This window comes from Gopherus evgoodei, chromosome 3, assembly GCF_007399415.2.
Source record: "Gopherus evgoodei ecotype Sinaloan lineage chromosome 3, rGopEvg1_v1.p, whole genome shotgun sequence".
NCBI classification, from domain to species: Eukaryota; Metazoa; Chordata; order Testudines; family Testudinidae; genus Gopherus; species Gopherus evgoodei.
Window position 1 is genome coordinate 191664803 of NC_044324.1, and position 24227 is coordinate 191689029.

Sequence of the window (24227 nt, forward strand, 5' to 3'; positions counted from 1 at the left end):
AGAGTTCCTATGGGCGGAGTCCACTGGCTCCCTTGATGCCTTTGAGGAGCAGTGGGCCTTGTCCGGGGTTCTCTGCTCGGTGTCCCCATCAGGTTCCCTTCGTTTAGCCCTATGACCTCACTCCCGATCCTGTTTTTTCATTAGTTGTCCCCCGTAATTACTTGGTGTCCCAGACCTGTGGGTCCTCCCCTTAGGCTGGGGGGAGGCCCTTTAGAAGTAGCCGGGCCGCTTCGCCCGCCCACCCCCTCTGGATGCCAATAGGACCGCTCTGCTGTAGAGGAAGGAGGGAGAAGGCGGCTGCTGCTGCTGCTGCTGTTCCTTCTCCTGCTGCTCCCCTGGCTGGGCTAGTCACCACCACCCACCCCACTCTCTGCTGTCTGTTTGCTAGCTGGCTGGTGGTTCCCCCTCACCTCAGTTACTGTTGTTACTCCACCTACAGCCCCTGGGGGGGTTGGGAGGGCAGCTGCTGGCCTGCTTCCCAGAGAGGAGGGGAGTGAGGGACCCCAGCTCTTGTTGCTGAAGACACCACCCTCTGAGCGGGGTCCCTCCTGCCTGGAAACCAGACCACCACCACCACCACCTGGAGCTGCTGGGACTGCTGCTGGGGAGCTGTTGGTGCCTGGAGGAGGAGAGGAAGGAGAAGAGGACGGCCTGCTGCTGGAGACCGTATGAAGACCACTGTGGAGGGGGCTTTTCTGGACTGAGTCTTTTTTGAATTGTGCTCTTGTGGTGGGAGTTTGGACTGTGTGTGCTGGGGCACCGGGGGTGTGGCGTGGAGCCTGCCCCCAGTCCATCCGTGTCCCCTTTCGCCCCCACCACCATTGTTGCCCCCGCCACCACCCCTGCTGGCTGTTTTCCTTCTGCTTCGGCCTCCTGCCTTCGGGACTGAGCTGCTCGCCTGGCTCACCACGCCCACTTCTATCATTTGGGCCTTCAGCAGCAGCAGCCAACCATTGACTTTTTGGCACAAGTGCCTGTGAGCGCACACCCCCCCGCCCCCTGGGCTGACCCTCTCCCCTTTGCCACATTTGTCCGCCCCACCTATTTCCCTCTGCGGCCCTGATAGTCCTACCCCAGCCCTGCAGCTGTCCCCGTGGCCCCTCTACCCCATTCCCAGCTCGCTCTTTTCCCCCCAACCCTGTGCTCCCCCAGCCCTGATTGGTCCCTCTCCTCGCACGCCCACGCCCCCTCCTATGCGCTTGTGCCCTTCCCCATTTGGTTTCCCCTTGTTCACTGCACCCCCCCTCTGCCGTTGTCCCCCCTGATCCCCTAGTGCAACTAGAGGATCCGGAACTCCCCTCTGTGTCGGTGCCCCGAAGCCCTCCCGCCCGTAGGTCCTTGGTTGCTTCCCACACCTCTTTAGCCTTCCCTTTCTGGCGCCCTCCTCTCCTGCCTGCAGCCTAGCGGGGAGGAGTGGTTGCCGCCTCCTCCTTCCCCTCCCCTCGCTGTTTGTCCCCCTCCCCGCTCTCGTTATGGCAGGGGATGCGGCAGGGGAGACCCCTCGCGATGCTCCCACTGCCCCTCCTCCACCTGACCCCGTGTCCGCTGCCCAAGCCTCTACCTCGACCGCCGCTGCCGATCCACCTACCACTGCCCCTGCTGGGGCACTGGCGGTGGCGAGTACTGGGGAGACCTCCACTGCTGCCACATCCCTCGCCCTTGCCGATTCGAGAGGAGCCCCCTCAGCCGGTGGGAAGGGTCGGGGTGGGAAGAAGGGTAAGGGCCCCGCTAGAAAGGCCAGGCCCTCCATGGCGGAGACTGCCCCTGCTGCCGCGGCCCCACTACCATCTGCGGCATCCCTCCCTGCTATTCCCTCCACCAGCTCTGTAGGTGTCCCTCCCCCGGCCCCCAGGGCATACGCCCAGGTGGCAGCGGCCCCCCTGGCTACCGCCGCTCCTTCAACCGCTGCTTCCACTACCATCTACAGTGGCTGGGGCCCCTTTCCCACTTTGACCAGGAAGCACAACGTCCGTTGCCTCCTGGTGCCTGCCTTGCCCCACGTGGAGACCTACGTGCGGGCGTTGGCAAGGGTGGTGGGCCCCACGGCCATCGTGGCGGCCTCCAAAATGTACGGGAAGGTGGTCTTCTTCCTGGCATCGGAGGCCGCCGCCCAGGAGGCGGTAGAGACGGGCCTGGCTGTGGGGGGCGTGTTCGTCCCCCTGGAGCCGTTGGAAGACCTGGGGGTCCGCTTAATCCTGACCTCCATCCCTCCCTTCCTGCCCAATGCCGCCCTGCTGCCCGTCCTTTCTGCCCTGGGACGCTTCATATCCGTCATCAGCCCTCTCCCCTTGGGGTGCAAGGACCCCGCCCTCCGTCACATCCTCTCGTTTTGGTGGCAAGTGCAGTTTCAACTGCCGCCGGCGGCACGTGGCGGAGAGGCGCTCGAGGGGTCCTTTCTGGTCCCCTACCAGGGAGCCCACTACCGGGTGCATTATTTGATGGGGGAGGCCCGGTGCTACCTCTGCCGGGCGATGAGGCACATCTGGAGGGACTGCTCCTTGGCCCAGCATGGAGGAGTGTCTGGTACTGCCGAGCCCCGGCAAGGCGCCGGCCCTGTCATCGCCGATACCCCTGGCTGCCTGGCACCCGAAGCTGCCCCTCCTCCTTCTTCTTGGTCCACTGCTGTGGAGGAGGGTGCGGTGGAGATATCGCCGGACATGGGAGAGGGCTCGCCCCACGGGGAATCCTCCCTTCTTCCTGCTACCCCACCGTTGCTTCCCTGAGTCCCTGAGCCATTGGCCTTGCTCCTCGACCTGACCCCTGTTAGCCAGCCCCTGGATGATGCCATGGAGAGCTGGTCCTTAGTGCAGGAGAAGCGGGGTAAGCGGAAGGCTCGAGTCTCCTTACATCCTTCGGATTCAGAGACCCCCCAGAAGAGCAGGAAGGGGGGCACCGATGATGAGCCTTCTGCCATGCCCCTGATGACTCCCGTTCTGTGGTGCCAGCTGGGGATGTCGTGGCAGCACTGGAAGGTAACTCTGCCCCTCCTCCAGGGTCCCTTTCCGTGGAGACCCCCTAGGGAGCCCCTCCTGGCCCCTTACCATCCAAAGCCCCCGTGAGCGCTGAGGTGGGCGTCGCCTCAGGTGCTGGCGGGGAGGGCCCTTGGGTGGTGGACGGTGTCTCCTGTCCATTTACGAGGAGATAGAGGCCCTGGGTCTGACCCTGGTCACGCAGGGGGAGGACGACCCTCCACCGGCGAGCCTCGATCTGGGCGACCTCACCCCGGTCTCCCTGTTCCCTTCCCCTGACCGCTGCTTTTGCTCCTGCCTCTGAGGGTCCCCTGGAATCTTCCATCACCCCGGCTGTGGGTGGCGCCCTGCTGATGGCCGCCGAGCCCATTGGGGCGGCAGCCGGTGCCCGGCTGCCGGGACCCAGTTCCCAGGGGGTGTCCCTCTTGGGTGTGGAACACCCAACCTCCTTCCCGGGCAGGGAACCCGTTGATGAACATCTATCTCTGGATGCCAGGGCTGCCACACGAACCATAGTGACTGAGCCCGGCATCGTTAGGGGTCCGCTTTCCACTTCCCAGATCCTTGAGCCTAACCGGGAGGAGCCACCTTCCAGTGGCCCGACTGTTGAGGCTCTGGATCCTGCTTTTGCCCCCCTCCCCGATTCTCCTCCTGATCCCCGTCTTACTCCTGACCTCTGACCTATCCCTGATGCCAGACCCATCCTTGTCCTTTCCACCTCCCGTGATGGCATTGCCGCCCCTGGGGTTACCCCCCAGGGAGCGGCTTTGGACGTCTTTCCCTGTCCCGACCCATTGGGGGCTGCTGTTTTCCTTACGCTGCCCCCTATTGAACCGGGGAGCAGGGCAGGTCGTGTGGCTTCAGCCCATCGGACGCCACGTCGGGGTTCTGCCCCTGCCTGCCAGCCTCGGTGGGCCACGGGGCTGTGACAGGGGCCCCACTGGGGGACAGTCATAGATCAGTGACCCCGCCTCCCCATGCACTGAGGGAGGAGCTGCGGGAGTTCCTTGAGGACGTCCGTGGCTCCCGTAACAAAGTCCAGCTTGCGCTCCGGCGGTGGGGGGATTTCCATCTGATCCTCTGGGTCGCGAGGGCCCTCAAGGGGGAGGGTAAGAGGACCGGGAAGTAGGCCACTGTGGCCTACCGGCGGGTCCGCCTCTTCAGCAACTCCTTACTCACCTACGGGGTAGGTAACGGATTGCTGCGCGGCCCGACGGAAGCTGTGGGCGTGTCTGCCGGCCAGGATCTCCCCCCCCAGCTCTCCTCATACCGATCATCTTTGCCACGTTAAACACCTGGGGCTGTACGATGGGTCTCCGCAAGAGCCAGGTGCTCTCCTTCCTTCGTTGATTGCCACTGACAGGAGGCAGGAGAGAGAATGGGGAGGTGTGCTGAGTCCTCGCTCCTCCTCCCTCCCTCCTGCCCAGGGCAATCAGCTGGCTTGCGGCATTCAGGAGGCAGGGGGAAGCTGCTGATCTGTGGGGTCTGCTGGTGGGCTGGAGGCGCTGTTGGGAGGAGTTTGTGTAGGGGGGGCTGCCAGCTGTGGAGAAAGCAGGCAGCCAAACAATGTAAGGGTGAAGCATTGCACAACTTTAAATGAGTATGTTCCCTAATTGATCAGCAATGAAACAACGTTAAGTGGGACAACTTTAAGTGAGGAGTTACTGTAGTAAATATGAAAGACAGGCCCAGTGGTAATACCTAAGTGAGAAGCCCAGCCTCACTGCCCCCAAATGGCATTTCTACCATGTTGTTGTCTTTGGACTGTGCTTTGGGGACTCCATCTTTTGCACTAGCCTCTGGATAGTAGGATACATTTGAAGCTTCACACTCTTCTAGCGCCCCTTCCAGTGTTTCCTAGCTCTTGTGACCTTGCAGAAGCAGCAACTGCATGAAACTGACATGATTAATGACAGTTTCACAGATTTCTATGTAACAGCAGCAAAACTGACTAGTGTAATAATTTCACACTGCTGCTGCTTGGTAAAGTTATGAGTAAGGCTACAGTTTAGTCATGGGTATTTTTAGTAAAAGTCACAGCCTGTGACCTGTTCATGACTTACTAAAATACCAGTGAATAAAATGGGGGGTGTGGGGGAGGAGGGAGAGTGTGTGTAGCTGCGCAGGGGCCCTGCTGGTGCTGGGGAGGGCAGCCTGGCTGCTCGAGGGGGAGGGGGCATGGGTGGTGGTGTGCGGCCCAGGACCCCTGCTGGTGCTGGGGGGATGCTAGTGACAGGCTCCCTACCTGGCTCCATGCCTTCCATACCCTTCAGCAGCAGAGTTTGGGTGGGTGGGGGTTGGGGCACAGGGCTTGGTGAGGTGGGCTCTGGGTGGCATTTATCTGGGGGACTCCGTGCTGCCAGGTGGAGATGTGGCCAGGCAGCTCTGCGCACTGCCTCCACCTGCAGGCACCACCCCCACATCTTCCAGTGATAGCGGTCCTGGCCAATGGGAGCTGCAAAGCCAGCATTCTGGGTGGAGCCAACCAGCAGAGCTGTCTGGCTATGCCTCTGACTAGCAGCTGAGTGAAGGGGATGTCGCCGCTTCCAAGGAGACCCCCAGGTAAGCGCCACCCAGAACCTGCCTCACCTCATCACATGCCCCAACCTCCTGCCCTCTCCACACCCAAACTCTGCAGCTGTTGGGGGTGTGGGGAAGAGGGCGCAGAGGCCCAAGACTGCCCCAGCTCCATGACCTCTGTGACAAACTCGCAGCCTTAGTTATGAGTTACAGCGGCAGAGAAACTGGAACTGAATGCAGACTCAGGAAAACATCACAAGGGCTTCAAATATGTTCTCAATACTTGCTAGTGCAAGGACTAAGTCTACTCACCATGATGAAATCCACTAGTATTTTGAGCCACTCTGTCATAACCATACAGCTACGGTTAGCATAAAATCTCTCTTTACTCTGTAAAGGGTTAATCCCTCCTTTACCTGTAAAGGGTTAGGAACCTCAAATAACTTGGTTGGCACCTAACCAAAAGGACCGATAAGGGGAGAAGATACTTTCAAATCTGTGTGTGTGGGAGGGTTGTTTTGTGTTCCTTTTGTGTTCTCTCCGTCTCAGCAAGGAACCAGGGTAAGGAAAATACATCTTCCTAAGCCAGGAGTCCCCAACATGGTGCCCATGGGTGCCATGGTGCCCGCCGGGGCATCTAAGTGCGCCTGTGTACTAGCCGGCGGACGAGCATCTGCTGAAATGCCACCGACAAGCTTCGTCATCCAGAGGCAGTATTTTTGGTGATATTTGATGCTTCTGGATGATGCTACTTGGCGGCATTTCAGCGGCGACTCCTATTGATGTTGCTGCTTCTCGGCAGAATTTCGATGGATGCTCATCTGCCGTCACGGTCCTCCGTGGCTCGTCAGCTGGCGCCTGCCAGACAAAAAAGGTTGGGGACCAGTGCCCTAAGCTATATCTGAACTAAGCATCTAATATTACAGAAATAGTAAATAATAGCAAGGAAATGTATTAGATTCTTTTTTGTTTTATCTTGTGACTATTCCCTGTGCTAAGAGGGAAGTTTATCCCTGTTTTTGTAACTTAAAAGTTTCACCTAGAGGGGAATCCTCTGTGTTTTAAATCTGATTACCCTATAAATTACCTTCCATCCTGATTTTTACAGAGGTGCTTCTTTTACTTTTCGTTGTAATAAAGTTCTGTTTTTTTAAGAATCTGATTGGGGTTTTTAGTGTCCTAAAAACCCAAGGATCTGGTCTGTGCTTATCTTAGTTACTCTCAAGCCTTCCCAGGAAAGGGGTTGAAGGGGTTTGGGGGGATATTTTGGGGAAACAGGAACTCCAAGTGGTCCTTTTCCTCGATCTTTGTCTAATTCACTTGGTGGTGGCAGCGTATCATCCAAGGGCAAGGAAGAATTTGTGCCTTGGGGAAGTTTTTATCCTAAGCTGGTAGAAATAAGCTTAGGGAGTCTTTCATGCGGGACCCCACATCTGTACCCTAGAGTTTAGAGTGGGGAGGGAACTGTGACACACTCGCCTTCCTTCTGACTAGCAAAAGAATAGAGTAAGCCTGAAGACCTTGTCTCTTGCTAGCTGAATTCTGTGCTCCCAAAAAATCTTGCTGCTCATTCCCCCTAAATACACCAATTAATGCCGGGCTACCCCCCAGCTAAACTGATGTTATGATATTCAAACTCCTCCCACCTTGTCTACCTGCGTGTTTGTCTTTGGAGCTGTTTCTCCGTGGACTTGATTCACTGCATTGGTTCACTTTTGGAAGGTTTTCTTTGCAACCATAAAAGCCACATACTTTTTTTAGTTTTTTTTTTTTTATTTTAATGATACATTAGCTTCTACAAACCTGGGTGAGCGGATTTTTCAAGTTGTAGGCAATCACTGCATCTTTTAACTTTCCAAATGCACTCATAGCTCTTATGGCTGAAAATAACTTGTTTAAATAAAAGCTTAAATTTTGCATAAATTGATGGCGGGTGCCCCCGCACTCTCAGGAGATTTTCCCTTCTGCTATTGGTGAGTGGGCAAGAAGGTTTTTCAAACCTTTTTTGAACAATTTAACATATTTATATTAAACTTGTGATCTTTGGTATCAATTTTTTTTGACACAATACAGTCAATATAACTATTATTCTTGCTTGCACACACAGTTGAATGGATTATTTATGAGATATGACATTTTCCCACTGAAATGAAACCAGGCTATTTTAAGAGGAAAGAATATTTTCTTAATGTCATAAGTCATGTTATAAATCATGTGTGTTTCTGCTGCCAAAGGCAGACTTAATTCCTTGGACAAAGAGAGAAATAGAGCAGTAGTGCAGGTAAAGATATCAGTTTAGAAAGTTAAAACTGCAGTAGTTTGTTACTAGAGGAAAATATGTGTAATATGGAGGTCACAGCCACATTTAAAGGGATGCTGGCAACTAAGAAATCTACTTTTGAGTGAAACCTAAAATTACTATAACTGAAAGATTAGAGAAGAATACATATTTTTTTCAGTTTCTTTACTTTGACTATACATAAGTACTTTCAAATTAAGTCTCACTCTTTCACTAAATAGGCATCTTCCGCTCTATGTGTGGATCTTCTCAACAGGAGTGAATTTAAAAAAAAAAAAAAAAGGAAAATATGTCTAATACCACAAATTGGCAGGTGTACCTTGAAATTACTTTTAAATCACTCTTTATAACTGATTAAACTTCAAGTTGTTCCTCCAAAAATGGTTTATTTTTATGAAGTAGATTGGCATTAAGACATTATCTGTGGTAGATATTTGTTGAGGTAGCTCTTTACTTATAAAGCTTGCTATAGATGCTATTGTTACTATAGAAGGAGATTAACAAGGCTTAACTTCTGTTGAACAATATTTCTCCTTTTTGCACTCCCAAGTTTTTGGGTGAGGCGGCTCACTGAACTCGGGCCCTCATTTTGTCCTCAATCTTGCTTTGTAGCATCATTTCTTTCAAGGAGGGATTGGAGGGAGGCCTGGTCTATCTACACGCACAGTTTAATTAAAGCTGTGTTTTTAAACCTCTTTAGTTAAACTGGTGCAAACCCCTGTGTGGATATGTAATTTGGTTTAAACCAGATTTGTACCATTTTTGCTTGTTAGTAAAACTAAGCCTGATGTACAATAAAAAATTAGATCAACCCAACTACCTGATGTAGTTAAGACAACTTAAGTTCCTATGTGCAAGTTGATGGAAGAATTTTTTTGTTGACCCCCTGCTGCCACTCAGGGAAGTGGATTATCTATGCCAATGGGAGGACCCTTCCTGTTGGTGTAGTTAGTTTTTACACTGAAGCACTACAGCTGTGCTGCTGTAATGTTTCAAGTGTAGACAAGCCCTTACTAGGATTAAATCAGAATTGTAGCCACACAGAGTTTTATATGGTTTAAATTACTTTTTTTTAAAACCTATTAACTGATGGAACATCTGTGTGTAGGCAAGATGAGTCCGTGTTGCTGGAGATGTAGATGGCCTACCATGATGCCTCCACAGTACCTATGTTTGTGTTTTGCTGGTGGTGGGAGGGGAAAAGAAAAAAGTCCTGTCTAGCTACCAAATTATTGTGAGGAAGATGGAGGGAGACTTCTGTGTTACCAAGTAATCTTTTCTTTAAAAACATTTTAAAGGTCACTTCTAGGTTAGCCAAAGGCAGCTTTATAAAAGCTTGTGTGCAGCAAGGAGATCGAGTGAAGTTCTGTGCAATGACAGATGTATGGTGATGCTGCAATAGACACAGCATTGTTCACGTGCAGCTTCTGATGCAATCTTAGCTAAAGTGGCAACACTTCCTTTACTGCAGAGCACTAGTGGATCAAAACTGAAATCCATGTGAAAACATGATCTGGTCCTGTACAGTTATCTCTTGCAGGGCTAACAGCTTAAACTTGTGACCAGTGGAGCAAATAACCCCCCTTCTTGCAAGCAAAAAAATGCTCAAGATGCTAGACCAGCATAAAAAACAGCAATATATCGCTGAGAATAACAAATAAAAATTAGCAATAAACTAGACTGCTACAGATTCCTGCATAGAACTATCATTAGCAGACTATTTCACTACAGTGATATGTGAAAAACCTGTGGCAGATTCTTGCCAAATGCAGTCTCAATAATTGTAATCTAGAGATGGAAATTGGAAGGTGCAAGACACAGACCAAGTCTAGAGAGGAGTAATTATGCAACTATTGCGACAGAAGGATTGAGCCAGAGGGCACTTTATACTCTTGTGTCCAAAATATGAGGGAGTGGAACAAAGAGATTTCCTCAAGTTACTATGAATTCTAAGACTTCTTATCAAAGAGTGATGAGGGAAAAATTGTTCCTAACTCTATGAGCAAGGAGAGAGACAGCAGAGAACATTGCACTAGGTAACAGCCTACCACTGGATCAAGAAAGGACATTAATGACATATGGACTCAGGGGATCCAAATCTCAAGCACAGTGTGAATGCATAAACTGGGTGGATCTTAGCAACTTCTGATTAGCAGACATGAGAGATCTCTCTCTGTAATACAATGTGGCGATGTTCGTATAACTTGCCATGCCAAAAACCTGAGTGATTTGAAACTGAGTAATACATGTTAGAATTGATGGCATGTGGAGAGATTCCTCTGTGTCTGGAGTTTATTCCCCTCTCCTTCCTTTTTCCTACCTTGCCATATGCATGCATACTGGCTCCTCAAATATTGTGAAAGCATACTTGGTGGAGGTAACTTACTTAACAAGATTCTTATGAAGAACTATTTCATTTTTGCCTTGGTAATGAATAAGCTTATGGACTCAGAAACTTTCCCAGGGGAATATGACAAACAGCTTAACTGTGTCTGTAAATTATTCAACTTAAAGACTTCAAATGTAGCTGATATGTTCTGTGGAACTTTCTTTTGCAAGTTTCTTTGGGAAAGCTAGCATAGAATTGGATGTTGGCCTGCAAGAGAGGGAGCATGCTACATTCTTGGTCCACTTCCTGAATCATGAATATGGTGAACAGAGGTGTCTTGTCCTCTTGTATATGGCTGGGAAGGGGAAGATTCTGTAAAATGTATTGTTTAGGATTTTTTTTTACTTGAGTTAACTTCAAGAAGGTGTCACACTGTACTACTACTCTTCCTCTGTCCCTCCCCACTATTATGTGACTCTTTCGTTTGCCAAATTGCCACTGGATGTAGCAGAGATCATAGGACTGGAAGGGACCTCAAGAAGTCATCTAGTTCAGTCCCCTGCGCTCATGGCAGGATTAAGTATTATCTAGACCATTCCCGACAGGTTTTTGTCTAATCTCTTAAAAATCTCCAGTGATTGGAAATTCCACAACCTCCCTAGGCAATTTATTCCAATTGTTAACCACCCTGACATTAGGAAGCTTTTCCTAATGTCCAACCTAAACCTCCCTTGCTGCAATTTAAGCCTATTGCTTCTTGTCCTATCTTCACAGGTTAAAAAGAACAATTCTTCTCCCTCCTTCTTGTAACAACCTTTCATGTACTTGCTATCATGCCCCATCTCAGTCTTCTCTTTTCCAGACTAAACAAACCCAGTTTTTTAAATCTTCCTCAATCTTTTAGACCTTGAATCATTTTTGTTGCTCTCCTCTGGACTCTATCCAGTTTATCCATATCTTTCCTGAAATGTGGCACCCAGAACTGGACACAATACTCCAGTTGAGGCCTAATCAGTGCAGAGTAGAGCAGAAGAATTACTTCCTGTGTCTTGCTTGTAACACTCCTGCTAATACACCCCAGAATGATGTTTGCTTTTTTTGCAACAGTGTTACACTGTTTACTCATATTTGGCTTATGGTCCACTATGACCGCCATGTCACAGTACTCCTTCCTAGGCAGTCATTTCCCATTTTGTGTGTGTGCAACTGATTGTTCGTTCATAAATAGAGTACTTTGCATTTGTCCTTACTGAATTTCATCCTATTTACTTCAGACCATTTCTCCAGTTTGTCCAGATCATTTTGAATTATAACCCTATCCTCCAAAGCACTTGCAACCCCTCCCAGCTTGTTATTCTCTGCAAACTTTTTGTGTGCTCTCTGTGCCATTATTTAAATCATTGATGAAGATATTGAACGGAACCGGACCCAGAACTGATCTCTGCAGGACGCCACTTATTATGCCCTTCCAGCTTGACTGTGAACCACTGATAACTACTCTCTGGGAATGGTTCTCCAATTAGTTTTGCAACCACCCTTATAATAGCTCAATCTAAGTTGCATTTCCCTAGTTTGCTTAAGAGAAAGTCATGTGAGATGGTGTCAAAAGCTTTACTAAAGTTAAGATATACCACGCCTACCCCTTCCCCCCATCCACAAGGCTTGTTACCCTTTGAAAGAAAGCTATCAGGTTGGTTCGACAAGATTTGTTTTTGACAAATCCATACTGACTGTTACTTATCACCTCATTATATTCTAGATGTTTGCAAATTGATTGCTTAATTATTTGCTCCATTATCTTTCTGGGTACAGAAGTTAAGCTGACAGGTCTGTAATTCCCCAGATTGTCTTTATTTCCCTTTTTATAGATTTGCACTATATTTGTCCTTTTCCAGTCTTCTGGAATCTCTCCCGTCTTCCATGACTTTTCAAAGATAATCACTAATGGCTCAGATATCTTCCCAGTCAGCACTTTGAGTATTCTAGGATGCATTTCATCAGGCCCTGGTGACTTGAAGACATCTAACTTGTCTAAGTAATTTTTAACTTTTTCTTTTCCTATTTTTGCCTCTGATCCTATCTCATTTTCACTGACATTCTTTTTGTTAGATGTCCAATCAACACCAGTCATCTTGGTGAAAACCGAAACGAAGTCCTTAAGCACTTCTGTTATTTCTCCCCCGCCCCCTTGAGTAATGGGCCTATCCTGTTCTTAGTCTTCCTCTTGGTTCTAATGTATTTGTAGAATGTTTTCTTGTTACCCTTTACATCTCTAACTAGTTTGATCTCTCTTTGTGCCTTGGCCTTTCAGTTTTGTCCCTACATACTTGTGTTAGTTGTTTATATTCATCCTTTGTAATTTGACCTAATTTCCACTTTTTGTAGCACTCTTTTTGTTGATTTTTAGATAATTGAAGAGCTCCTGGTTAAGCCAGAGTGGTCTCTTGCCATACATCCTGTCTTTCCCACACAGTGGGATAGTTTGCTCTTGTGCCCTTAATAATATCTCTTTGAAAAACTGACAACTGTCTTCAATTGGTTTTCCCCTTAGACTTGCTTCCCGTGAGATCTTACTACTAACTCTCTGAGTTTGCTGAAGTCTGCCTCTTGAAATCCATTGTCTTTATTTTGCTCTTCTCCCTCCTATCATTCCTAAGGCTATATCTACACTACCACGGTAAGTCGACCTAAGCTATGCAACTCACACTATGTGAATAAGGTAGCTGGAGTCAACTTACCGCAGGGTCCACACTACGCTGGGTTGATGGGACACACTCTCATGTCGACTTACTTTACTATTCTCGTTTGGGGTAGAGTAGTGAGGTCGACTGGAGAGCGATCTTGGTCAATCTGGCGGATCTTCATTAGACCCGCTAAATTGACCCCACTGAATCGCTCCCCAGAGCATCAGTCCAGGGGGTAGTGTAGCCTTAGAAACATGAACTCTGCCATTTCATGACCACTTTCACCCAAACTGTCTTCCACTTTCAAATTCTCAACTTGTTCCTCCCTATTTGTCAAAATCAAATCTAGAACAACCTCTCTCCTAGTAGCTTTCTCCACCTTCTGAAATAAAAAATTGTCTCCAATACATTCCAAGAACTTGTTGGATAATCTGTGCCTTGCTTTGTTATTTCCCCAACAGCTGTCTGAGTAGTTGAAGTCCCCCATCGCCATCAAGTCCTGTGCTTTGGATGATTTCATTATTTGCTTAAAAAGAGCCTTATCCAATCTTCTTCATGGTTAGGTGGTCTGTAGTAGACCCCTCCCATGACATCACCCTTGTTTTTACCCCTTTTATCCTTACCCAGAGACTTTCAACAAGTCTGTCTGCTATTTCCATCTCAACCTCAGTCCAAGTGTATACATTTTTAATATATAAGGTAACACCACCTCCTTTTTCCTATCCTTCCAGAGCAAGCTGTATCCTTCTATACCAATATTCCAGTCGTGTATTATTCTGTGATGCCAACTGTCATAGTTCTGTTTTATTTACTAGCATTTCGAGGAGTTCTTGCTTATTCTCCATACTTCTTGCCTTAGTATTGAAGGTACTGATTTGTTTCCTGCTCTCCCCACTTGTGTCTCCTTTATTCCTGCTATTACAGCCCATGCTTCCTGCAAATTCTGACTGTTCTCCCAGGTGTGTCTGTTTTTGACTTACCTGTGTGCTTTGGTCACCTGCCCCTTCGAACCTAGTTTAAAGCCGTCCTTGCTACGTTAACCAGTCTATATCCAGATACGCTCTTCCCCCTTCCTCGATAGGCAGACCCCATTTCTGCTTAACGTTCTTCTTCCTGGAACAGCATCCTGTTGTCAAGGAAGCCGAAGCTCTTTGCAGCCAGGCATTCACCTCCAAGATGCATCCAGAAAATGCTGCAATATCTACTTAAATAGGGAAAATTAAATAGAAAGTTGTGGAGGTGAAGTCCTGCCCCATTGAAATCAATGGGATTTTTGCTATTAACCTCATTGGGTCTGGGATTTCACTGCACATTTCCCCTTAACTATAAATTTCATGCTCTTGTTAGAGTGATACCCATAGGATTACTTAAACATTAAATCTAGAAGCATTCCTTCTAGCAGTGTCAGAGGTGACTTGATGAGATTCTGTTACATATATAGTTTACAGATTTAAAAATGTATTTTTTTCCTCTTAATGACATTAGCAGTACCTGCAAAGTTTTTTGTTAGGTATGTGGGTTTTTTGCTTGTTGTTTTTTTACAATGAGATAACTAACATGCATTAGCTGTCTTACTGTAAAAACATAGGGGAGACAGGCAGTGATGCAGTGCTAAATATTATAGTGCTGGAGCCCAGCAGAAATGACCACAGAGAGGGGTGTGGGAGGGGCAGAGATTCACTGTATGGGGACACTTGCTAGTTCTTCCCTCCCTCCAGTTATACATGGCAGCAGGGTCGCCCTCACCGGCACAAGAGGGCAATTGGCAGTAATGGCTTGCCTGGCTGCCCAGCTGTCTCTAGTGCCATGGGACAATGGCAGCATCATGCCATGGCCAGCATGGACAAGGCCTGAGGGAGATCTCCCCTGAAAGGCAGCAAGTCTGTTCTGCATGTGAACACCAGACCAGGTGCCTGACGTAGAGTAGGCCTGGCTTGGGTGCTGGCTCCCATCATCCTGCTGGGGCCAACTCTCATGCCAGGACAGTGGGTGACATGGCAGGCTGGCAGGGCTTATCCTGGCCCCAGCCCCTGTCCCTGCACCAGCCTTTAATTTTGGTCACAGTATTCAAATAACACTATGGGACCACAAAGCCACTCTGAGTATGCAGCTCCCCCAGACTCACCCAACCCCCCGTGATGCTGACCTCTCCCCATGTGCTCTGTCTTGCTCCTGCGATTCCCACCTCCCTGGCTGTGTAAGCATTCCATGCTCGCCTTACTCCCTGCCTGCCCTTCGGCTGTGTAACCTCACCCTCAGCCCTAGTACCATGGTATGGCTGCCCAGACAGAACATAAGAACATAAAAACGGCCGTACCGGGTCAGACCAAAGGTCCATCTAGCCCAGTATCTGTCTACCGACAGTGGCCAATGCCAGGTGCCCCAGAGGGAGTGAACCTAACAGGGAGTGATCAAGTGATCTCTCTCCTGCTGTCCATCTCCATCCTCTGACAAACAGAGGCTAGGCACACCATTCTTTATCCATCCTGGCTAATAGCCATTTATGGACTTAACCACCATGAATTTATCCAATTCTCTTTTAAGCACTGTTATAGTCCTAGCCTTCACAACCTCCTCAGGTAAGGAGTTCCACAAGTTGACTGTGCGCTGTGTGAAGAAGAATTTCCTTTTATTTGTTTTAAATCTGCTGCCTATTAATTTCATTTGGTGACCCCTAGTTCTTATATTATGGGAATACGTAAATAACTTTTCCTTATCCACTTTCTCCACATCACTCATGATTTTATATACCTCTATCATATCTCCCCTTAATCTCTTCTTTTCCAAGCTGAAGAGAGCTAGCCTCTTTAATCTTTCCTCATATGGGACCCTGTCCAACCCCTAATCATTTTAGTTGCCCTTTTCTGAACCTTTTCTAGTGCTTGAATATCTTTTTTGAGGTGAAGAGACCACATCTGTACACAATATTCAAGATGTGGGAGTACCATGGATTTATATAAGGGCAATAATATAGTCTCAGTCTTATTCTCTATCCCCTTTTTAATGACTTAGGAGTAATTTTGCTGTTTGCTTTTTTGACTACCTCTGCACACTGTGGATATCTTCAGATAACTGTCCACGATGACTCTAAGATCTTTTCCCTGACTCGTTGCCCCCATCATATTGTATGTATAGTTGGGGTTATTTTTTCCAATGTGCATTACTTTACATTTATCCACGTGAAATTTCATATGCCATTTTGTTGCCCGATCACTTAGTTTTGTGAGATCTTTTTGAAGTTCTTCACAATCTGCTTTGGTCTTAACTATCTTGAGTAGTTTAGTATCATCTGCAAACTTTGCCACCTCACTGTTTACCCCTTTCTGCAGATCATTTATGAATAAATTGAATAGGATTGGTCCTAGGACGGACCCTTGGGAAACACCACTAGTTACCCCTCTCCATTCTGAGAATTTACCATTAATTCCTACCCTTTGTTCCCTGTCTTTTAACAGGGGCCCTGGCACCATCTGAAAAACTCCCCAGGAGCCCAGCCAGTCCCACATGCCCACACTGGTTTCAAGTGTGTTTGTGGCTTCTGCTTTGCAGTTCTACAAGCAGCTATGTGTGGCTGGGTGGCCTTATCTGGGGCTTATTTGTGGGGTGTAGGTGATGAGTGGGCACAAAATCATGTGGCAGCCAGATCCTCGCCACATTGAACCCATTCAAAGCACTAGGCCAGGCCCCAGGCAGTGTACCACCTGCCAGAGACACAGCATCTATCGGGTTTACGAACCCTCTCACTTCCCTCCCTTGCAACAAGGGCCAACACTGGCCCTGCAGAGAGTGGGAGATGGCTTCTGATGCAAGTGTGTGGGATTGTAGAGGGAGGGGAGCTGGGACATGGTGTGGGAGGAGGGATGGATTTGTGTGTTGCGTTAGGAGGACAGGGTGGGCCAGCAAGAGATGGATAGGGGAATGGGTCCCCATGGTAGGTCTACAAGGAGCGGTCAGGGGGATGGGTTGGGGTACTTAATCTGTCAGGGATGTTGGAGCTCCCCAGCAGGGTGTCCAGGTTTGTGACAGGGCTCTGGACCACTCAGGCTTGGTTGTGGTGAGGTGAGGTGGCAGCTGATGAAGTCCCTGTGAGAGCCTCCTGGCAGCACTTCAGTCTGCAGTACCTGCTCCACTATCAGCCATGGGGGCACAGCTGGGTCAGCGGTGCCTCTGTAGGAACTGCCGCCCCTACTTTCCCAATGGGGCCTTCCTGGAAGAGGAAGCGCCTGGTTCTGGGAGCCTACCGAGCTACAAAAGGCAGGGACTGGTCTGGCTGTGAGGTGGCCTCAACCCAGCAATACCCTCATCCCTCCCTGAGCCCAGTAGCTTCTGCTTTCCCGAGCCCAGGGAAGCCCCTTCTTGTCTCCCAGGAGCTCCTGTTCTCCTTGAACCCAGCAATCCCTCCAGAATCCAGGGTAGCAAGTTTCTGGCAGGCTGTTTTTGCCTTGCTTGTTCCCATTGAACCCCTGCATCTCATGGTTAGTGCTTCAGCAGAGCCTACTGCCCAGCTCAGGCAGCTCTGCCCCTGGCGAGCAGACAAGATGTTCAGAGAGCTGTGTGTTCCCTACTGGTGGCTAAGGCACAGCATTGATAGCCCTGGCAGAGACAAAGGCCCTGGGGAGCGAGCAGAGTCGGCAGTGCTTGCCGTGGAGCTAGCCCAGAGACTGTATCAATGGGGGTGCAAGCAATACCCCTCTGTAATTCGAAAAAGTTCAGAAATAAAAATATATGTAGATACTGAAGTGCTGGAGTGTATCTTCATCCTGTATTTCAGGTGCTGGACTGATCATAGAATATCAGGGTTGGAAGGGACCTCAGGAGGTCATCTAGTCCAACCCCCTTGCTCAAAGCAGGACCAATCTCCAACTAAATCATCCCAGCCAGGGCTTTGTCAAGTCTGACCGTAAAAACGTCTAAGGAAGGAAATTCCACCAACTCCCTAGGTAACCCATTCCAGTGCTTTACCACCCTCCTAATGAAAAAGTTTTTCCTAATATCCAACCTAAACCTCCCCCACTGCAACTTGAGACCATTACTCCTTGTTCTGCCATCGGCTACTACTGAGAACAGTCTAGATCCATCCTCTTTGGAACCCCCTTTTCAGGTAGTTGAAAGCAGCTGTCAAATCCCCCCTCACTCTTCTCTTTTGCAGACTGAATAATCCCAGTTCCCTCAGCCTCTCCTCATAAGTCATGTGCTCCAGCCTCCTAATCATTTTTGTTGCCCTCTGCTGGACTCTTTTTCCAATTTTTTCACATCCTTTTTGTAGTGTGGAGCCCAGAATTGGACACACTACTCCAGGTGAGGCCTCACCAATGTCGAATAGAGGGGAATGATCACGTCCTTTGATCTGCTGGCAATGCTCCTACTTATACAGCCCAAAATACTGTTTGCCTTCTTGGCAACGAGGAACACTGTTGACTCTTATCCAGCTTCTCTTCCACTGTAACCCCTAGGTCCTTTTCTGCGGAACTGCTGCCTAGCCATTCTGTAGTAGTGCATGGGATTCTTCCTTCCTAAGTGGAGAACTCTGCACTTGTCCTTGTTGAACCTCATCAGATTTCTTTTGGCCTAATCTTCTAATTTGTCTAGGTCCCTCTGTATCCAATCCCTATCTTCCAGCATATCTACCACTCCTCCCAGTTTAGAGTCATCTGCAAACTTGCCGAGGGTGCAATCCATGCCATCCTCCAGATCGTTAATGAAGATATTGAACATTATTGGCCCCAGGACTGACCCTTGGGGCACTCCGCTTGATACCGGCTGCCAACTAGACATGGAGCCATTAATCACTACCCAGTGAGCCCGACAATCTAGCCAGCTTTCTATCCACGTATAGTCCGTTCATCTGACCCATACTTCAACTTGCTGGCAAGAATACTGCAGGACAGCGTATCAAAAGATTTGCTAAAGTCAAGGAATAATAAATCCACTGCTTTCCCCTCATCCCCCTTCCGTCTGGTCTGGCAGCATAACATCTTTGGAGAGAAGGCACTAGTTTTACCCTAAGGTACCACAGGTGGAGTATAGTGTTGACATTGCCTGGGTATCTCATGGCAAAAACTAAAGTATCTTGTCTCCACTAGGGGGTTTACATCAGAATAGCTATGCATGTTAGTTATCCTGTGGTAAAAACACTTTTTTGTAGTGAAGGCAAAGCCTTTGTATCTCAAGATACTTGGCAAAAATCCTTACCAAGAATAGTAATTTTGTAAAGCCTTTTTGAGCCATTGTTTAAATTTTTTTTTTTAAACTATGCACTAACAAGTCAAAACTTGCTTTACAATCACATTGTAAAGTTTTGAAGGCAGCGCCCCGCCAGCAGCAGTGCAGAAGAGTGGCAATATCATACCCTGCCACCTTAGGGTATGTCTACACTACGGGATTATTCCGATTTTACATAAACCGGTTTTATAAAACAGATTGTATAAAGTCGAGTGCACGCGGCCACGCTAAGCACATTAATTCGGCGGTGTGCATCCATGGTCCGAGGCTAGCGTCGATTTCCGGAGTGTTGCACTGTGGGTAACTATTCCGTAGCTATCCCATAGTTCCTGCAGTCTCCCCCGCCCCTTAGAATTCTGGGTTGAGAGCCCAGTGGCTGATGGGGCAAAAATCATTGTCGCGGGTGGTTCTGGGTAAATGTCGTCAGTCATTCCTTCCTCCGGGAAAGCAACAGCAGACAATCATTTCGCGCCCTTTTTCCCTGGATTGCCCTGGCAGACACGATAGCATGGCAAGCATGGAGTCCGTTCAGCTTTTTTTTTTTTTTTACAGTCACCTTATGTGTACTGGATGCCACGGACGGAGGCAATACTCCAGCGCTACACCAGCATTCATTTGCTTTTGCATGATAGCAGAGATAGTTACCAGTCATTCTGTACCGTCTGCTGCCAGTGTAATTTGGCAATGAGATGACGGTTATCTGTCCTTCTGTGCTGTCTGCTGCTATCATGGGTGCCCCTGGTTGAGATCGGCTTGGGGTGCAAAAGCAAAACTGGGAATGACTCCCCGAGTCAATCCCTCCTTTATGGTTTCTAAAAAGAGTCAGTCCTGCCTAGAATATGGGGCATATGTACTAGAGAAGCAGTATATCAGAGAGTACAGCTGCTCCGTGTCAGATCCCGCAGAAATGATGAGCTACATGCCATTCACGGGGGGTGCCCCTGCAACAACCCCACCTGTTGCTTCCCTTCTTCCCCAACCTTCCTGGGCTACCGTGGCAGTGTTCCCCCCATTTGTGTGATGAAGTAATAAAGAATGCAGGAATAAGAAACACTGAGTTTTTAGTGACATAAAATGAGGGGCAGGCAGCCTCCCGGTGCTATGATAGTTCAGGCAGTACAGAATCTTTTCTTTTCACGTGAAAGGGAGGGGGCTGATTGAAACTCAGCCTCCGGTTGCTATGATGAAGACGATTACCAGCCATTCTGTACCATCTACTGGGAATGACCGGGAGTCATTCCTATTTTCACCCAGGCGCCCCCGGCCAGCCTCATCTGAAGCCAACCAGCAGCACTCATGGGTTGATAAGAAGGACAGTTACCAGTCCTACTCCACCGTCTGCCACTGGGGAGGGGAGAGGAGCGGATACTTCTCTTCACTGCTGCAGCATCGCGTCTACCAGCAGCATTCAGTAGACATAGGGTGACATTGAAAGAAGTCAAGAAATGATTTCTTTCCCTTTTCTTTCACGTGGGGGGGGGAGTAAATTGACGAGCTATTCCCTGAACCACGCTGGACAATAGTTTGAACCTACAGGCATTGGAGGCTCAGCCAAGAATGCAAATACTTTTCGGAGATTGCTGGGGACTGTGGGATAGCTGAAGTCCTCAGTACCCCCTCCCTCCCTCCATGAGCGTCCATTTGAGTCTCTGGCTTCCTGTTACGCTTGTCACGCAGCACTGTGTAGCCTGTAGATTTTTTTTTCAAACGCTTTGGCATTTCGTCTTCTGTAACGGAGCTTTGATAGAACAGATTTGTCTCCCCATACAGCAATCAGATTCAGTATCTCCCGTATGGTCCATGCTGGAGCTCTTTTTGGATTTGGGACTACATTGCCACCCGTGCTGATCAGAGCTCCACGCTGGGCAAACAGGAAATGAAAATCAAAATTTCGCGGGGCTTTTCCTGTTTACCTGGCCACTGAATCCAAGCGGAGATTGCTGTCCAGAGCGATCACAGTGGTGCACTGTGGGATACCGCCCGGAGGCCGATACCGTTGATTTGCGGCCACACTAACCCTAATCTGATACGGTAATACCGATTTTAGAGCTACTCCTCTCGTTGGGGAGGAGTACAGAAACCGATTTAAAGAGCCCTTTATATCGATATAAAGGGCCTCGTTGTGTGGACGGGTACAGTGTTAAATTGGTTTAATGCTGCTAAAATCGGTTTAAACGCCTAGTGTAGACCAGGCCTTACTTCTGCACTGCTGCCTTTAGAGCTGGGCTGCCACTGACCAAGGGCCCAGCTGTGAAGGTAGTAGCGCAGAAGTTACTGTGGCAATACCATACCCTGCCATCCTTACTTCTGCACTCTGGCTGGGAGCAGCTCTGCTTTCAGAGCTGGGCTCCCAGCCAGCAGCTGCCACTCTCTCGCCATCCAGTTCTGACAGCAGTGCCACAACCAACAGCTGTGCAGGAGTAATGGTAGCAGCACCACAGCCACCTCTACCTTACGACCCCCTCACCCCACAGCTCCTTTTTTGGTTAGGACCCCTGCAATTACAACTCCGTGAGGTTTCAGATTTAAATAGCTGAAATCATGAAATTTACAAGTTTTAAAATCCTGTGACCGTGAAATTCACGAAAGTGGACTGTGAATTTGGTAGGACCCTAATTATCTGAGACATCCAGGGATCTTCTGCTGCAGTGCAAGGCTTCAATTCTGAAATATAGTCTTCTCCCCCAGCTCAATTTCTCTGAATTTTGTTGGTCCATTTCCTTCCTCTCTCCTGCACCTCACACATCCTGTGTGTGTTTCTATCTTCCTCCTACTTCCTAGACTTTTAAAAATTCCTGGTTTGTCACCTCTTCCTTTTTGTACTACTGCTGGTAACTTTCCCTATCTTCATTTCCCTCCTCCCTACACACAAGTAGGAGGGAGTATCTTCGCTCAGCTCCAGCAAACCTTCTTAGTATATTGATTGTCTGGTCAAAGCAGAGTTGGTAAAGTTATGTCCTGTCCATTATCTTGTGGGTACATGCCAAGTCCTGTTAGCCTATGGTGGATATGCATAACTAGAGGTGGATTCCATGATACAGCATTTTTCATAGCAACAACTTCATAAACACTTCTTTAAAATCAACTAGAATTCATAAGTTGTATGTAGCATTCCCACAGGTGCATATGTATAAAGTAAATAAACTGAAAAATATGGTTTCTGGATTGGATCTTCCTCCCAGTCTAAGTGCTGCATGTCTCTCAGGCCTGTCATTGGGGGGTGGTTGCCTCACTGTCAGTCCTGTCTGCTGACTCACGAAGTAACAGAACTGCCAGAGCTCAGCTTCCTCATATAGCCTCCAACACCATTCCACAGTCCTCACCCCATTATTCCCTGACCTCATGTTCTGCTGCCAGAACAGCCTCCAGTCCATCCTTGCTTCTAGCAACTGCTTACCAGCTACCTGAGCGTACTTCCCTGCTTTTCTCCCCATTTGTCTCTTAATGCTCCCAGAACTTCCTTTCCGCCCTCCCCGACTTGCTGACCCCGAGGACTCCTCTCCCACATGCTTCTTTCTTAGTGAGTGGGTAGAGAAAGCGAGTAAGCATGAATGTGTCAGAGAAAGTGCACCTGTTCATACTCCACCACCATCCATCACACCTTCACTTGTTCTCTTAACTATCCCTCGCATGCAGATTAATGCATGCTCTCTTTGGTCATCACAGTTGCCCATGCTGATACATGCTTGCAGCCCCTCATACCAATGTTGGTGAGGGATAAGGGAGATAGACACTGGAGGAGTAGGAGGAAGAACAAACGTGAATTGCCTTATACTAATTAAATACAAGAAATTGCACTTGTCATCAACTTTTCTGAGTGAGAGGTTAGGGACATTTTACTCTTCTGTGGCAGTATGACATTTTACCTAGATTGCTGTCCCTTCAGTGAGCCAGTATCCATGACCTTCTGGGATGTATCCATTCCAGATGGCCATGAATATTCTCATACGGACTCTTGCTTTTATAGATGGTTTTGTTACAGGAATATATATATAAAAAATAGGAATGGTGGAACTTGTTGGAATGATGTCGTGTTCTTAGAGGTGGTGAGTGCATATTTCCTCTTGTGGGATATGACCCTTGCTGCTCCTGAGCTTCAGGAACTATCTGAAAAAGCAGTGCCCATTGGGGCTGCATGTATGCCCTTATTTGGCAGTTCCTTTCTTTTCACAGCTAGTTGCCTGCATCAGGATTTTCTTTCTTTGTCTAGCATGTTGACCAGACTTTGTGCTTACTGCTAAAGCTCTTGGGTAGTTTTTACTTTGGTCCTCCATGTTTGCACAGTAAGGTTCCTAGATGGGGACTGGCTCAGTTCTTTGGTAGGATGAATATGCTCAGCGCACAACACTGACTCATGTTTTGCTTCTAGGTATATCCGACTATATGGGAGAAAATTTAGCAAAGAAGATCATGTGCTTTTTGTCAAGTTGTTGTACGAGTTAGTAACAATTCCAAAGCTGGAGATCAGCATGATGCAAGGATTTGCACGTCTGTTGATAAACCTGTTAAAGTAAGTACATTTTGCTGACATTCTTCTACTTAAATATTTACATCCATAAATAGAATATTTGATCCTTGACCTACAATATAGTTAACTGCATCATACAAATTACTTCTCTTCCTCTTACCCTGCACAGATCGTTGATAATGGAGGGAAATTTGAGAAAAATGGTCCCTTTTGAGGCTTGATTTCAATATTGATCAAATAGCTAAATATCATATTAGTTTTGTTTTTCTTGCTGTAGAAATCCTATAAGAAGATGGAGAGCTCCAAAAATATGGTCTCAGAACTAAAGTTTAAGAGGAACTATTAAGGGATGCATGTGTCACATGTCATTGAAAGTATTTATTGATGAGTAACATAACTACACTTGGCAATTTTTTGTAGAGACATTATGGATGTCTTGAATTCCAGAAAGAATACTTGTAAGTGAATAGTATTTGACATGTCATTAGTAGTAATTGTGGAAAAAAGACATATATGTTCAAATAATTTTCCGCTGTTCAGTTTTTAGGTATTCTAATGTATGATGAGTGCTGGTAAGGAGAATGTTTAATCCCAAAGTGCACTTCATTTCTTAAATTAGGAAAAAAGAACTTCTTTCAAGAGATGATTTGGAGTTACCATGGAGGCCACTTTATGAAATGTTGGAGAGGATATTGTATTCCAAAACAGAACACCTTGGATTAAATTGGTTTCCTAA

The 24227-nt window shown here is 47.9% G+C and overlaps 1 protein-coding gene across 3 annotated transcripts in view; it reads left to right on the forward strand.

Moving 5' to 3' along the window:
- The window catches only part of PSME4 (proteasome activator subunit 4), a 238832-nt gene that overhangs the window by 13199 nt on the left and 201406 nt on the right, over positions 1-24227 (forward strand). For all 3 annotated transcript variants that reach the window (XM_030557730.1, XM_030557731.1, XM_030557732.1), the window contains exons 2-3: positions 23393-23533; positions 24111-24227. In XM_030557730.1, the coding sequence (XP_030413590.1) occupies positions 23393-23533; positions 24111-24227 (258 nt within the window). The remainder of the gene's footprint in view (positions 1-23392; positions 23534-24110) is intronic.